General features: G+C 41.3%; 1 protein-coding gene across 6 annotated transcripts in view; it reads left to right on the forward strand.

The window, feature by feature from the left end:
• Window positions 1-16,129, forward strand: part of LOC139073465 (zinc finger protein 571) — a 34,932-nt gene that overhangs the window by 15,751 nt on the left and 3,052 nt on the right. For 2 of the 6 annotated variants that reach the window (XM_070557487.1, XM_070557489.1), the window contains exon 2: window positions 5,411-5,496. In XM_070557487.1, the coding sequence (XP_070413588.1) occupies window positions 5,411-5,496 (86 nt within the window). Of the gene's footprint in view, window positions 1-5,359; window positions 5,497-7,287; window positions 7,415-7,675; window positions 7,775-9,967; window positions 10,047-16,129 lie in introns of those variants that run through there. The other 4 variants (XM_070557488.1, XM_070557491.1, XM_070557490.1 and 1 more) reach the window with 4 other exon arrangements.

A 16,129-nucleotide genomic window follows, 5' to 3' on the forward strand; every position in this document is an offset into this window, starting at 1 on the left:
TAGGATAAAACATTTCATTTAGTTATCACATCTCTTTAGTCTCCTTTAACCTGAAACAATTCCTGGGCCTTTGATCCTTCGTGATCTTGACATTTTTGATGAGTACAGGCCAGTTATTTTGCAGACTGTCCCTCAATCTGTGTGTGTTTGATGTTGCCTCCTGATTTGATTCAAATTCTGCACTTTGGCAGGAGTATTGCTTCAGTTGCTTGCCCACTACCTTCAGTGAGCTGCTTTTTGTATTCTGTCCAGATTCAATAGCACTTCCTGTAGGGAGCTTAGTCCAGTAGGATCTTAAGCATCGTTGGAATTGGAAGTCTTCTCAGTTTAGTTTCAATTTGGATTTCTCTTATTTAAATGAGGTTGAACATCTTTCAAATGTTTAATGGCCCATTGGCTTTTCTCTTTTTATGGATTGTCTTTTTTTTGTCTTGTCCATTTTTAATAATGATTTTTTTTATCTTTCTCTTGATTTTTAAAATAAAGCCCTTTTGATCTTAGGAAGAGTTACCCTGTTTTATTTAAGTTGCAAATATTTTCTCCCAATTTGTTGTCTGTGTTTGTATTCTTTTCTCCATGCAATTTTTAAATGTATCCATTTGACTGTAAGACATAGTTAGAAAGGCCTTTCCCCTCTCAAGTTAAAAGGAACTCGGCCACTTTTTTTCTGTAATTGCTGTGGTCTGAATGTCTGTCCCCTCACAAAAAAATCATATATTGAAACCCTAATGCTCCAAGTGATGATATTAGGAGGTGGGGGCCTTTGGGAGGTAATTAGATCATGAGGGCAGATCTCTCATGAAGGAGATTAATGCACTTATTATAAAAGAAGCCCAAGAGAGTTCCCTTGCCCCTCCACTCTGTGAGGAGACAATGAGAAGTCTGTGACCCAGGAAAGGTCCCTCCTCACTCAGCCACGCTGGCACACTTATCTCAGACGTCCAGCCTCCAGAGCTGTGAGAAATAAATTTCTCTTGTTAACAAGCTGCCTCGTCTATGAGATTTTGTTCTAGGAGCCCGAACAAACTAAGACAAGCATTTTTACGATTGCATTTTATAATATTTAGATCTCTTATCCATTTGGAGTTAATCCTGGTATGTAGTATAAAACATAAATCCAATTTACCTTTTTCTAATACCTTTTATTAAACAACCCATCTTTCCCCAGGGATCAGAAATTCTATTGTTCCATTAATCTGTATGTCTCTTCATGTACCAGTGTCTACTATTTTAATGATAGGGACTTTATAGTATCTTTTAAATCTCTGCTTTCTTTTTTTTTCAGGAATTTTTCTGGCTGTTCTTTTTTTATTTTCTTGCTTGTTGAATTTAAATTTAATGTGTCTGCTTCCATACTTGCTAGCATTTTTATTGGTATCGTATTTAATTTATATATCAAATATCCTATCCACTCGCAGAGAATTAACCTCCTTATAATATATCATTTTAGCCCATGTATTCTCAATGAGGGTGATACTGCTTCCAAGGGGGTGAAATTGGTTTCAGGGAGGGTGCAAAATCTTAGATACTACAATGGTTTGTGGCTCTCCAAAGCTCAATTTTACCCAACACAATCTTATTCTTCATTATTTACTCTCTCATTGGCATTTCTTGGGTATCCACGAGCAGCATTGACACTGAGGGCGTGGAAGATATATGTTTGCAAGATTAGTGCTACCAGAAAAGATCAGTGCCATAAAACTATGGCAAATAGGTGGCTGTGAAGGGAGGACTTTCAGTCGATTGCTCAACTTGAGGTCCTATCACAAGAGGTAGCCTGCCATGTGCCCATTGGCTGCCTTATGGATGCTGTTTATATGTGATTGTGCTTTTGTGTCTGACTTGGACTTTGAGAATTAAATAAAAACTGTTTTATTATTCTGCAAAAGTTATTCAACGTGTTGATAAAAAACAAATTTGGACTTATGTAAGGAGAGACTTTATCCAAAGGATCACTGCAGTGAAGGAAGAGAGACTAGTTGGGAGAACACTGATGACCATGAGATCTGCAAGCATCTCAAAGGTCAGATAGCAAAGAATTTTCTTTTATAGGGAAGGTAAACAGAACAGAAAGAAGTGGATGTGGGAGTGGCATGAGTGGGTGAACTGTTGTGTAGATGTTCTCTGTGGTCAGCTGGGGAGGGGCTGGAGTCATTGTTAAGAATGTTCTACATTCCTCTGCTGGCCCAGGATCAAGGGTAGGCCAAAGTTCAAGGGCCTGGGAGAAGGAGGGAAGCCTGACTAAAGTATGGTCAAGTGAGGTTATCAGACATTTTCTCCAGATTGGTCAATGGGGTCAAACAGCTCAGCTAATCATTGATGAGACAAGGAATGGCAACTTGGAGGGTCTGTCTGTCCTTGTCATAGGTTAAAAAAAAGGGGGTCGTCCTCCAGTCTTAGAAAATAAGTTACATGGGGAAGGGAGGTTCTTTGCATTCAGCTGTTCTCCAGTACACAAAGGGCGAGGGGATCCCTCTCATCCTGGCTAGTTCTCAGGATTATAGGGCTTGGGTAAAGTTAACCATTGTCAAACCCATCAATTATGTCAGGTGCTGAAAAGTAAAGATGTCCGCAATATCTAAATGAAGATCAAGCAAATAGTTCAAAGTTTCTCCTATCTAGCAAAAGTTAAGTTCACTAAAAATAATTTTTAAGAAATTAATTTTTCAATCATTTTACTTTTTGCTGGAAAAGAACAGTTCTGAATGATATTTAAAAAATTTGATTACATTGTGTATATTATGTACTTATATAAAGTGCTAATTTCCGTATGTATTATAATGTTACAATTTATTTAAGTAAATTACATTAAAAGTTACTTAGCAAATAGTTATAAAGTTAGGGTAAATGTTAATAGCTTTTTAATTTTGTCAATGAAAATAATCCATAACCAATTTATAAATGAAAATTTGGCTGAGTTTATTCTGAGCTGAAATCTGAGGACCATGGCCCTGGGCCTTTCTTCCCGAAGGAAGAAAGGGCACCAAAGAAATGAGATGTACAGAGTGGTTATATACCCCCAAAGAGGGTGCTTTACATATGATTAAAATGTCCCTCCCACAATAGTCACAAGATTGCCCTGTCCGCACAGCACTTGATGGACACAGCAGGTAGTGGGTCTGCTATCTTGGTGGGCCTAGCAGGAGGCAAGTCTATTGTCTTGAGCTGGGCGGTCACAGGTGAGCGCAGCACTCAGTTTCTAGCCTAAGGAAAGATGCTTAATCCTTAAGGAGACGCCAAAGTTGGGAGGGGGAGGGAGGTTGCACCTTTATCTCAAGGGTCTTTGCTCTTGCCAGAGGGAATCTCTAAAGCAGATATACAATGCATGCTCAATGGCCTTGGTCAGGCCCTTTTGGAAAGACAAGGTCAGGCCGAATTAGGTTTATACCACATGGCTTCCTCATATTCTCCAATATATCCTATTGCTTGCCATTTTTACCTGTCAATTTAATTAATTTATTATTTTTTTGCTGAGGAAGATTTGCCTTGAGCTAACATCTGTGCGAGTCTTCCTGTGTTTTGTATGTGGGTCGCCATCAGAGCATGACCACTGACAAGAGGTGTAGGTCTGTGCCGGGGAACTGAACCCTGGCTGCCAAAGTGGACAGCACTGATCTTAACCACTAGGCCATGGGGTGGGCCTAATAGCTTTCTTATTTTAATTTAGCTTTTTACTTAAAATTTTTATTACTCATTCTTAACCTGTATTGAATAAAATGAGTGAGCACTATTCTTATTCTTTTTATTTATAAAGCTCTGATATACATACAGTACATAAAAAATGTATACAGTATATCTGTCCTATTGAAATTTCCTATTCGGGGGGGGTGATTAAGAAAAAAACAAGTTTAAAAAGGCGCCTCAGAGGGGCAATAATGAAAAAGCTGTTGATAAGCATTGTTCTAGCCATTTGTTCAAATCTATTTTTATGTCTTTCAGGAGTATTTCAAATGTTTCCTCTTACAGGTTTTATGCATTTCTTGTTAAGCTTATGCCTAGGTGTTTTATCTTTTTTGTGGCTTGTAGCTTTTCTTTTGTTTTATTTTCTATGTAGTTATTGTTTTATATATAAAGGTCATTTCTTTTAATGCTAATCTTCTATCCTGCTGCTTTACCAAGTTCTCTTATTTTTTGTTGTAGCTTTTTTCTTTCGTTGAATCTCATGGGTTTTCAGGCATGCTGTCATATCTCAGACAGAGGGCGTTCTGCCTGTTCTTTTCCTGTTCTTGTTGCTCTTGAGTTCTCTTGTCTTTCTCATTGGCTAATACATCTAATACGATGAGAAATGATAGTGAAAGTAGTGGGTATTCTTGTCTTTTTTCTATCATATCAAACCAGCTTTTTAATGCTGAGAAAATCCCACTTAATCATAGCTATTTTTTTAATGTGCTGTTGGATTTATATTTGCTGGTATTTTATTTCAGATTTTGCATTAATATTTCTGATAAAATACGAAATATATTTGGTTTTTGTCCCTGGTTCCTGGCACAGAGCTCCTAACACCCTTGGAATTTTCTGAGTGATAGGAGTGTCTTTTGTCACTCATAATGATCACGCCCGAATTTGTGTTAATGAGGTGCTTGGGTTGGGGCCCTTAGATTGCCTCACTTTCTGGGCTGGTCACCAGAAAGACCAAGTGATTAGAAGGTTGGAACTTTCCAACCCACCCACTGACCTCCAGGAAAGGGGTGGGTGGGACTGGAGGTTAAGCTCTATAAAAACTTTTGAACTAGGAGATACCATGAGCTTCTGGGTTGGTGAACACATTGAGGTGCTTTGCGGCAGCACATGCAGAGAAGGCATTGGAAGCTCCAGGCACCCTCCCTCCCCCATACCTTGCCCTATGCATCTTTTCCATTTGGCTGTTCCTGAGTTGTATCCTTTATAATAAATTGGTAAATGTGAGTAAAGTGTCTTCCTGAGTTCTGTGAGCCATCCTAGCAAACTATCGAACTCCTTAGGAGGGGATTGTTGGAGCCCCCACTTTCTAGCTGGTAGGTTAGGAGCACGCATGCCCTGGAATTTGCGATTGGCTTCTGAAGTCAGGCGTAGTCTTGTGGGACTGAGCCCTAAGCTGTGGGATCAAAGCATCTCGCTTAGTGTGTGGGGCCTGGGGGAGCTGTGTGCTCCCCAGGCTTCCCTGGGCAGGCCCCTATCCTAGAGATGAAATATGCCCTGGAAAACTAGCACCCTCTAGGATCCTGCTCAGCAGCATGGGGATTAAGGAAAAGGCTGGCCTGAATTTCTTCGGGCTGAATCCATTGCTGTAGCTGAATTCCATTGGATTTGTAGGAGGGCTGAAATTTTTCCAAAGCTCTTCACAGAGGGGAAGTAAAAGTGGTTTCAAGATGCTCTCATTTCGTGGGCCCTGAGGCAAGCCTGATCTCATGGCTTCTTTTTCCTTCTCCAGCCCTGCCGTCTCTGGACTCTGTACATCTCCAGGAGAGGAACCCAGAGAATTGATCAGTTCTGACAGTTCTAAAAACCATGCCCCACGTGAGTTGCTCTTTCTTCTTTCCTTCCTGAAGTGTAGTTGTTTTGTCGTGTGGTGTGACCACCAGATTTATTTATCCCCAAAGTTTCTGCCTTGCATAGTCCCCTAAGGGAACTGCTCCCAATTTTCCCACGTTCCAGTGAGTGATCATAGCAAAGAGCTCCATTCTTCTCTAAATGTTTTCCCTGACCAAACAGTGTTTAGATGTTTATTTAGATCATTCTACATTTTTTACATGCAAAGTCTTCTGCCAGGAGCCCTAAGGAAGCAGAATAGCTCCCCTTAGGAGCAATGTTAGTACAATGGTTTGATGAGGCGGTTAAATGGGACACATGGCAAACCTTGATCTCCTCTGCAAACCTAGGTTTTCCACTTGGAAGTGACAGCATTTCTGCTGGATGTTCTCAGTCTCAGTGTGGCAAGATTTTTCTGTGAAACTTTTAAGATTGGGCGGGGAACTGAGAGGGAAGAGATCTTGCCCGTTGTATCATTTCTTCTTGCTGCTGTACCAAAGTGCTACAAACTTAATGGCTTACAACAACACAAGTGTATTTTTTTATACTTCTGGAGATTAGAGTCTGAAATCAGTCTTACAGGGCTGAAGTCAAAGTGTTGACAGGTCTATGTTCCTTCTGGAGGTTCTAGAGGAGAATCTGTTTCCTTACCTTATCCAGCTGTGAGAGGCTGCCCACATTCCTCGGCTCATGGCTCCGTCCATCTGCAGAGCCAGCAATTGCATCACTCTGACGTCTGCTTTCATTATCACAGCTGCTTTGCTGACTCTTCTGCCACCCTCTATCACTTAAAACACCCTGGAATTACACTGGGCCCGACCAGATAATCCAGGATAATCTCTCCATCTCAAGATCCTTAACTTAGCACATCTGCAGAGTCCCATTTGCCACATAAGGTAACATGTTCACAGGTTCCAGGGATCAGGATCTGGACGTCTTTGGGGGCCGTTATTGTACCCACCACACTCCTCCTGCCCAGGAACCAATAAGAGGATGATCAGCAGTCAAGTTCACTCTGGAGCTGGCCGGAATGTGTCAGTCCTGAGCAATGCCCATGTGCATCTAGGCTGTCATACATCAGTTTGCTGTCGCCTAGGAACACGGAAAGTTGGAGCAAATAGAACCTGCCAGATGCATGCTCTCTTGAGAATTTTAGATTCTTAGAGCTCAGAGACATTATAGAATTTAATTTAAATCCTCCCAAATAAGCAGATCATTTTATCCATAAAATGGAACTGTCGTGTCCATTATATTCAGTGACATAATATTGTGACTTGATGAATTTGAATCTTCAAAAAATTCTTAAGTTATACCCAAATTCTATGTTCTAGCCTAGAGATTTGTTAAAAATTATTTGGAAATATTTTATCAGTTTTCTTTAGCTTTTTCTTTAAAGGGAGAAGAGAAGGAAAGGACTCATATTTATTGAGAATTTATTTATTTATTGAGAATGTGAAAGCTTAATGTGCTGTGTGATTGCATACAATAGTTAATTTAATTGGGAAACTGCGTTCATCTGGCCTTTTTCATTCCTGGACCTTTCTGGATAATGGAATTGTCTTATTATAAATAGGAAGTTTTGTCTGTGGCAGTAGGAGTGATCAAGGGCACGCTGACACCACAGTTCGGGCACCCACTTTCCTTCAGTGTTACAGGTGTTCAGCCATGGCCTGCTGTTTGTTGTGTCACCCCCTTCCTTCAACACCCTCCTCCTTTTCTCACTTCACCTCAAAATCATTGCCGTATTTTCACAAATAATAAATGGATTTGTTGTTTCAGTGGTTGGTGACTTTCAGGGATGTGGCCATCGACTTCTCTCAGGAGGAGTGGGAGTGCCTGGACCCCGCGCAGAGGGACTTGTACCGGGAGGTGATGCTGGAGAACTATAGCAACCTGGTCTCCCTGGGTAAGGTCATCTTACCCAATTTTTAGAATTCGTCTCCCATACTTTCTGCCTCCTTCATGGTGAATTTCTGATTTCTATTCCTAAGGAAAGGTTTGAGTTTTGTAGAGGTAGAAGTGGACAGCTCCACTGTGTACCTTCTGACTTCTCATTCTTCAGTCCTTCACATCTTCCTCTGTCAGTGTCTCTCTTTGGTGACCAATGGACTGGATGTGGATCTGGGACTCCCACACCATGACCATGTCCCATTTCTTTTCTTTTAAGCTGGATGTTCGGTCCCTAAGCCAGATGTGTTTTCCTTATTGGAGCAAGGGAAGGAGCCCTGGATGGTGGTGAGAGCCATGGCAAGAAGACGGAGCTCAGGTGAATAAGGGCTGGTCACAGAGGAGCAGCTAGTGCTCATAGTGCTACAGCTGGTCTGTGAGGTGGCAGCACTTGGAGATGCCTGTGCAAAGCTCTCTCCGAAGGCCTGCAGAAAGAAGACCTGAGACGCAGGGAGAGCAGGAAGGTGACATCAATATGAGTTCCCAAAGGAACTTTCCTTCCAATGCTCATTTACTACTCTTCCTCTCTCTTACGTTCCCGTTGTTTTAATGAGGAAGCTACCTTTGGTTTCTTCCAGAGACAATCCTTTTATCTATTTTTTGAATTGAGTTTTATCCCAATTTCTGTTTTTTATTTAAATGTGCATAGGTATCTCCAGCTGGCAAATGTTTATTGAGAGCTTTCTGTGAGCTTACATTAGGATGGTCTGGGATGATTTCTCAGAGGAGGTGACATTTGAACTGAGACCTGAATAACATTAGCTGAGCCAAATAGGGGAATTATGTGTTCAGACAGTGGGAACAGAAGTGTGAAGGCCCTGCAGGGAGGCTGCACTTCACTTATTTCAGGATCAGCAGCAGGGTCAGTGAGGCTAACAGAGTGAGTGAAAGTGGGAATTAGAGATGAGGTCAGAGAAACAGGCAGGGATCAGATCATGTAAGGCCTTGTACGCCATCGCAAGGAGTGAGATTTTATCCTAAGTATGCTAGCAAGCCCTTGGAGGGTTTTGTGCAGATAAGTAAGAGATCTTTGTTTAAAGATCACTCTGGCTGCTGTGTGTAGAGTCAGGGTAAGAATAGAAGCAAGAGGACCAGTTAGTGGACTAGTTCAGGAGTCCACACTGGAGAGAACAGCGGCTCAGAATGGGGTTTAATATGTGGAGGTGGAGAGAATGGGTTATATTTTAATGGTAGAATTAATAAGATCTGCCGAAAGATTGGAAATAGAAAGAGGCATCAGAGTTTGGAAGCCCACAGAAGGAAGTCAAGAGTTACGCATTTGAGATGCCCATTAGATATCCTGATAGAGAAGTCAAATAAGCTTTTGAAAGCCTGTAGGCGGGTAGTCAGGACTAAAGAGATAAATGTGGGACTAATCTCTGTATTATGGGAATAGATGAGATTATGGAGAGAATTGTTTAGATGGAGGCCAAGGTAAAGTCCACGCTAAACCATGGGGCATCCCAGCAGTTAGGTGGGAAGAGGAAGAGGATCCAGCAAAGGAAATCGACGAGAAGCCTGAGTACACCGGATCTAGGAAGTAATCGGGAAAGCAGTGTGTGAGAAGCCAAGGGACAGACACGAGGATGGTGTGGTTAACTGTGAAAGACACTGGTAAGAGGTCCAGTAAGATGAAGGCTGAGAACTGGCTATTGGATTTGACAAGACGAAAGCTATTGGTGACCCTGACAAGTAGGTTTGGAAATGAGAGGAACAAAAACCTGACTGTAGAGGATTAAAAAGAGAATGGGGAAGAAATAAGCCAACAATAAAAACTAGAGTGGGACATTGAGTTAACTCACCAGGCAGTGTTGAAGGCCCATTTGAGGAGCCCTCAGAGGTACAAATAGAGTTTGAATGTGTTTTAGAAGTTTTTAATAATAGTACTATAATAATTAGGACAAAGATGATTCAAGTTTGTATTTGCAGTATTATTTCAACTACATGAAAGTGCAAGGAAAAAAGCCTGGAAGGAAATACAGCAAAATGTTAATTATGAGGGTGAGAGAGAAAGAGAGAAAGAAAAAAGTACAGATACTTCTTTTGAGAAGTTTTGCCAGGAAGGAGTACAGTAAATAGGTAGGAGCTACAGGGTGAACCATCGAATCAAAGGAAAGGTTGTTTTGTTTTGATTTGAAAGGAGAGTCTTTGATATTGGACAAATGGTACAAGAGTAAATGAGCTAGAAATGTGGGTGGTAGTGGTCAGAAAGGATGGTTGCTTGAAATTGAGCTTTTAGAGGTGTTGTCATTATTGGTAATAACAAGGTCTATTATGTCTACTGTGGGAGAGGGTAGGTGGAGTGAGGTGAGGGAAGACAGTACTTCAGAGGAAGCAGTGTGCTCAAGGTTTCAATCAGAGCAGGAAGGCCAAGAGAGTAATCAGAAGGGAGGCTGAGGTTATGGAGTATTTGCAGAAAGTATACTGTGAGTTCCAGAAGGCCTACTGGTTACAGTGCAGTGGAACATTGGGTCACAATAGAGGAGGTCCACATCTGGAGTGAGGTGAGACTCCTAGTGATGACCAAGCACCCAGGAAGCCAGGGCTATCAGACATCACAGGATCGGTCCTGAGTGGTCTCTTTGGGGAAGGTGGGTACTTATTCCTATTATAACCTAAGGGTAGAGGGACTGTCACACTAAGAGTTTATAGAAGTTGAGACCCGCCAGGAGAAGCAAGCCTTAATAGCAGGTTGTGGAGGTCTTACCAGCACCCAAAGCTATGGGGGCCTCCCTTGTAGCCTGCAGTGGGTAGAGGGGCTGTCTTAATCGAAGAGAGAATTACAGGTGCGGCATTGCTAGGAATCTGGCCTTGGGGAAGGCTTCTCAGGAATCGCAAAGGTCCGTGAAGTTTCAGGTGAGTCCGAAAGGATGGAAAGCAGGTAGGGAGGATGAGGGTGCAGGGAAGAGCATTCATGGCAGAGGGAACAGTGCAGTGAAGGCCATTGGTGTATATGAGATATTTAAAGATGGCCCTCGTAGCTGGAGCCTAGAGAGGGAGAGGTGACGGGTGAATTTGGAGAGGCTGGCAGGGTCCAGGCCAGGCAGAACCTTCTAGGGCTTATGAAAACAACCTGGTAGGTTGTGACAGCATTTGTTTTAATTTTTTGGTTTTGTTTTGTTCCTTAAATAAAATAACACAGAAGAAGAAATAAAATGTCAGAATGCATCATATGTAGCAAAGATTATTTCATAACTTATTTGTTTTGTTTATGTCTGTGTGTGTATACTCGGTCATAATATAACATGTATCTCTTCTTATGAGGTTGCAGTCAAAACAATTTGAAAAATACAACTAACGAGTTTGAATTTTATCCCCAAAGCATTTGTGAGCTAATGAAGAATCTTAAGTAGGACAGCAACATCATATGTACATATTTAAAATATTGCTCTGACTGCCGGAGGCAGATTAGAAGAAAGGGGCTCATGACATTGCTGAGTGGGTGACACTGGTTCAAATGAGAAGGGCTTCCGGCTTCCTCAGAGTGTTGGCGTTGGGGATAAGGAAGCAGATTCAAGAGCTACTTAGGAGATAGACTCAGCAGACTTGAGGGGGGTAAGAATAAAAGGGGTCTCCCAAAATGACTTCTGCTTTTAAGACTTCATCTTATTGTCTTCAGTCATCACCCCATTAGCAATTTTCCCACTTACTCTTCCATTAATGTAATGACAGTAAAAAGTTCTACTATTTAACTGAGTACATTTTTGTACATATCCCTCACCCTCAGCACAGTTCTAAGACTTGGGCATTCTTATCCCACTGGGTTGCCATTTAGCACTTTACCCTGTGTAGTCCCACAGTGCCTCCTACCCCAGAATCATTAGATACATATTTCTTCCCTTTTTTATTATCATGTTACTATAACATGGAGAATAGTTTTGGGTCTAAATTGGATTTATTTGGTCCCTTAATCACTATATTCCAGTTGGTTTCTTTCCTAGTGTTTTGTAAACCATATTGTACTTCTCTGACAGAAAGAAAGTAAAAGCCAGATATTCTTGTCCCAGTACATTTTGCTGGTATGAGTTGGTGTTAAACTTTTGAGGTATATGGGGTTTTCTGCTTTTTTGTTTACAGTTTCTTTCTGCTTTTCAGCAAAAGCATGTTTTCTGACTCTTATTACCAAAAGATGTTTAAACTTGAATTTACTGATCTATGTTTATTTTCTCTCCCACCCTCGCCCCCTGTTACAGCCTATATGCAGTGTTGTTGGAGGGTGTCCTGGTGCTCCAGTCATATCAGATAGCATTCCTCTAGGTTTGAAAATTATACCTGTCTCCCAACTTTATTCAGAATAACATAAAATTTTCTTTATGGTGTCAACTTGTCACTATTTCTAGAACATTATAGAGATAGTTTTCTGGGAAATATGAGAACATTTGGCCTTGAATAGAAGGTACTGGAAAGGAAGACCTGAAAAAATGCATGAGGGGAAAAAGAAAACTCTGTGTATGCTTTTGTGTTCTGAGGAATACCCATAAAGTCATATTTTTTCTACACTTGTGAAGCTTGAGGAGTAGGAAGATCAACATAAATAAATGAAATATAATTCTAGAGTTACAAAAATTGAAACAAGAATGAGGAATATAGAGAATAAAGATAAAGATATGGCATGGACCCAATTAGAGTTTTCAGGCGTAGCCTATCTGAGCAGCTGCATTTAAGTTAGAACATTTTGGACAAAAAGGACCTGGCCATGCTGAGAGCATTCCTGGCAGATAGAAGATCATGTGAAAGAGTCTTAGTATTATTTCAGTCTTCTTAAATTTATTGAGACTTGTTTTGTGGTCTAATATGTGATCTATCCTGGAGAATGTTCCATGTGCATTTGAAAGGAATGTGTATTCTGTGGTTTTTGGATGGAATGTTCTGTAAAATCTAAGTTCATCTGGTCTAGTGTGCCATTTAAAGCCAATGTTTACTTATTGATCTTCTGTTTGGATGATCCATCCATTGGTCTAAGTCCCCCACTACTATTGTGTTGCTATGTATTCACCTTTCATGTCTATTAATAATTGCTTTATATATTTAGGTGCTTCTATGTCAGTGCATAGATATTTACAAGTATTATATCCTCCTGTTGGATTATTCCCTTTATCATTATGTAGTGTCCTTCTTTGTCTCTTGTTATAGTGTTTGTTTTAAAGTCTATTTTATCTGATAGAAATATTACTACCCCAGCTTTCTCTTCATTGCTGTTTGCATGGAGTATCTTCTTCCATCCTTTTGCTTTCAGTTTGTGAGTGTCTGTAGGTCTGAAGTGTGGCTCTTGTGAATGCAGCATACATATGGATCTTATTTTTTTATCCAATTTGCCATCCTCTGCCTTTTGATTGGACCGTTTAGTCCATTGACATTTAAAATAGCTATTGATAAGAATGTATTTATTGTCATTTTGTTACTTTTTTCCTGGGTGTTTTAGTAGTTCTTTATTCCATTCTTCTACTCTTGCTTTCTTCCCTTGTGATTTGATGGCTTTCTTTAGTATTATGTTTGGGTTCCTTTCTCTTAATTTTTTATATTTATTATAGGTTTCTGGTTTGTGATTACCATGAGGTTCATATATAATAACCTATGTATATAGCTCTATATTAAGTTCTTGGTCTCTTTTGTTTGATCTCTTGCTAATAGCTCTACTCTTTTACTCCCCTCCTCCTACATTATATGTTTTTGATACCATATCTAACCTCTTTTTGTGTGTGTGTGTATATCTGTTACCCTATTATTATGGAAATAGATAATTTTAGTACTTTTGTCTTTTGACCTTCATATTGGCTTCATAGGTGATTGATCTGCTACCTTTACTGTATATTTGCCTTTACTAGTGATTTTATTGTGGGGTTTCTTTTGATAATTTTCTTATTCTTATTTGTGATCTTCTCTTTCCCACTTAAGTAAGTCCCTTTAGCATTTCTGGTAAGGCTGGTTTCTTGGTGACAAACTCCCTTAAGTTTTCCTTGTCTAGGAAATTCTTTATCTCTCCTTCCATTCTGAATGATAACCTTGCCTAGTAGAGTATTCTTGGCTATAGGTTTCTTCCTTTCAGCACTTTAAATATATCATACCACTCCCTTCTAGCCTGTAAGGTTTCTGCTGAGAAGTCAGCTGATAGCCTTATAGGGTTTCCTTTGTATGTCACTTGTTGCCTTTCTCTTACAGCTTTTAGGATTCTCTCTTTATCTTTAATTCTTAATGTTTTAATTACAGTGTGTCTTTGGGTGGGCCTCTTTGGATTTATCTTGTTTGGTGCTCTCTGTGCTTCCTGTACCTGGATGTCTGTTTCCTTCCTTAGGTTAGGAAAGTTTTCAGCTATTGTTTCTTCAGATAGATTCTCTGCCCCTTTGTCTCTCTGTTCTCCTTCTGAGACACCTATAATATGGATATTAGTGTGCATGATGTTGTCCCAGAGTTCCCTTAGACTGTTCTCATTCTTTTTAATTCTTTTTCTTTTATCTGTTCAGCTTGGGTGATTTCCTTTAGTCTTTCGTCCAGCCCACTGATCCGTTCTTCTGTATCAACTAGTCTGCTATTTAGTCCCTCTAGTGAATTTTTCATTTCCAGTATTGTATTCTTCATTTCTGATTGGCTCTTCTTATATTTTCCAGTTCTTTGTTGAAGTTCTCGCTGACTTTGTCCATTCTTCTCCCAAGATCAGTGAGCATCCTTATGACTATTAGTTTGTACTCTTTCTTGGGTAGATTGTTTATCTCTGTTTCATTTGGTTCTTTTTCTGGGGTTTTGTCCTGTTCCCTTACTTGGAACGTATTACTTTGTCTCCTCATTTTGCCTCTTCCTTTGTGCTTACATCTATGTATTAGGTGGGTCAGCTAATCTCCCAATCTTGGAGAGGTGGCCTTATGTAAGAGATGCCTTATGAAGCCCAGCAGTGTGCTTCCCTCTTGTCACCAGTCCAAATGATCCAGGAGTATTCCCTGTGTGGGCTCCATGTGTCCTTCTGTTGTGCCAGGGTTGCTCTTGCTGCAGTTGCCCAGGGAGGCTAGGCTGTCTCCCTGGCTGGCTGGTTGTAATCATCAGGTGCATGTGGCTTCTGTGGTCCCTTCAGTCACTTTGGGGCATGGGGAACCCCAGCATGGTTGGCTGCAAGGTCTAATAGCAAATTCCTGTTGCAGTTTTTCTGTTGAGTAGGCCCCAGCGTGGCTGGTTGCTAGGCTCAGGGGCTTATAATTGCTATAGGCCTCCAGCCTGCAAAGCTGTTGTCAGCTCTCTCAGGAGTGCCGCTGAGTGGGGCAAGCCCCAGGTATGGAAATACCCAGTTGTTGCAGGCTTCGGAAGGTGGGGCTTGTCCCCTATGTGGCTGTTTGAGAAGCACAAGTCTGCTGTGGCTGACACACTCCACCACCTGCAGGGCCACACACCCCATCAACACAGTCCTGCCCTGTGCACACACCCCAACCCACTGAAGCGGATACAGTTGCCCCATTGCAGAGGCCCCACACACTCCACCAATGCAGGCCCACCGCTCATGCACACCCTGCCCCACAGAGGTGGACTCACTCACCCAGCTGCAGAGGTTCTATGCACCCCACCTATGCAGGCCCACAAGTTTCCCAAGGGCTTGCTCTTCAGTGGGGCCAGTTCCTAGAGTGGGCTGCCTTCCCTGGCTGAGCTGGATTAGATTGGTGCTCTAGTAGGTGGGGCAGACCCCTGCACTAACATGCCAGGGGAAGAACTCCAATAGCTTCTGACAGTGTCTTGTGTCAGTGCGCCTGTACTAGGTCACAATAATGGCTGCCACCAATGTCTCAGTCGCTGGGGAGATCTTACCTCTCACTGAGATGCACCCATAACCTATGAATTGAGTCTCTTTTCATCAAAGGACTATGCACCTTTCCTTCTGGTTATTTTAAGTTGCTTTCCAAAATGGGTGAATTTGTGCATGGACCCTTTAAGAGCAGGCTTTTTTTCCCCTTATGTCTGTTAGCTTTTCTGGGGGTATTCTCCATTTTAGTTAACAGCCAGCAAAGCCAGATATGACATTTGTCTTGGTTGTACTGAGTCCAAAAGCTGCTTATTGTGGTAATGCTCCCCCTCTCAGATCCCCCACTCCTCCGGGGAAGGCTTTGTACCTTAAGATTGCTCCCAGCCAGCCATGAAGTGCCTTGGCTAGAAGCTGTCTTTTTTCTCTCCAGGAAGGAATTTCTGCCTCTTCCATCTCAGTCAGCACTGTCCCTTGTTATGGGGGTTCTTTTTTCCCATTTTCAGTTCTCTCTCAGGGGTAGTTCTTCCAAGAGTAAGTTGTAAATTTGTTGTGTCCTTGGGAGGAGGTGAGTTCGGAGTCCTCCTACGCTGCCATCTTGACATCGTCTCCTGAAAGAGTCTTAAATGGGAAAGAATTTGATATGTTCCAGGAGCTTAAATAAAGCCACTAAGTTTAGAGCATTGTTCCTGAAGATAGTAATGGTTCAAAATGAGGTCAAAAAGGTAATCAAGGAATGGATCATGCCTGGGCTTGTAGGCCACAAATAGGAGTTTGGATTTTATTCTAAGTACAAAAGTAAACCATTGAAACGTTTTAAGTTTCATTCTCAAACTTGTTTTTATATCAGAAGCATCTGGGGAGATTGTTCTGATGAACAAAGGAGCATTTGCATTTTTTAAATTGTTGACAAATATTGAGTGTCAACAATGTGTGAGAAATGGTTTTAGGCACTAG

The sequence above is a fragment of the Equus przewalskii genome, chromosome 9 (assembly GCF_037783145.1).
Source record: "Equus przewalskii isolate Varuska chromosome 9, EquPr2, whole genome shotgun sequence".
Lineage (NCBI taxonomy): Eukaryota > Metazoa > Chordata > Mammalia > Perissodactyla > Equidae > Equus > Equus przewalskii.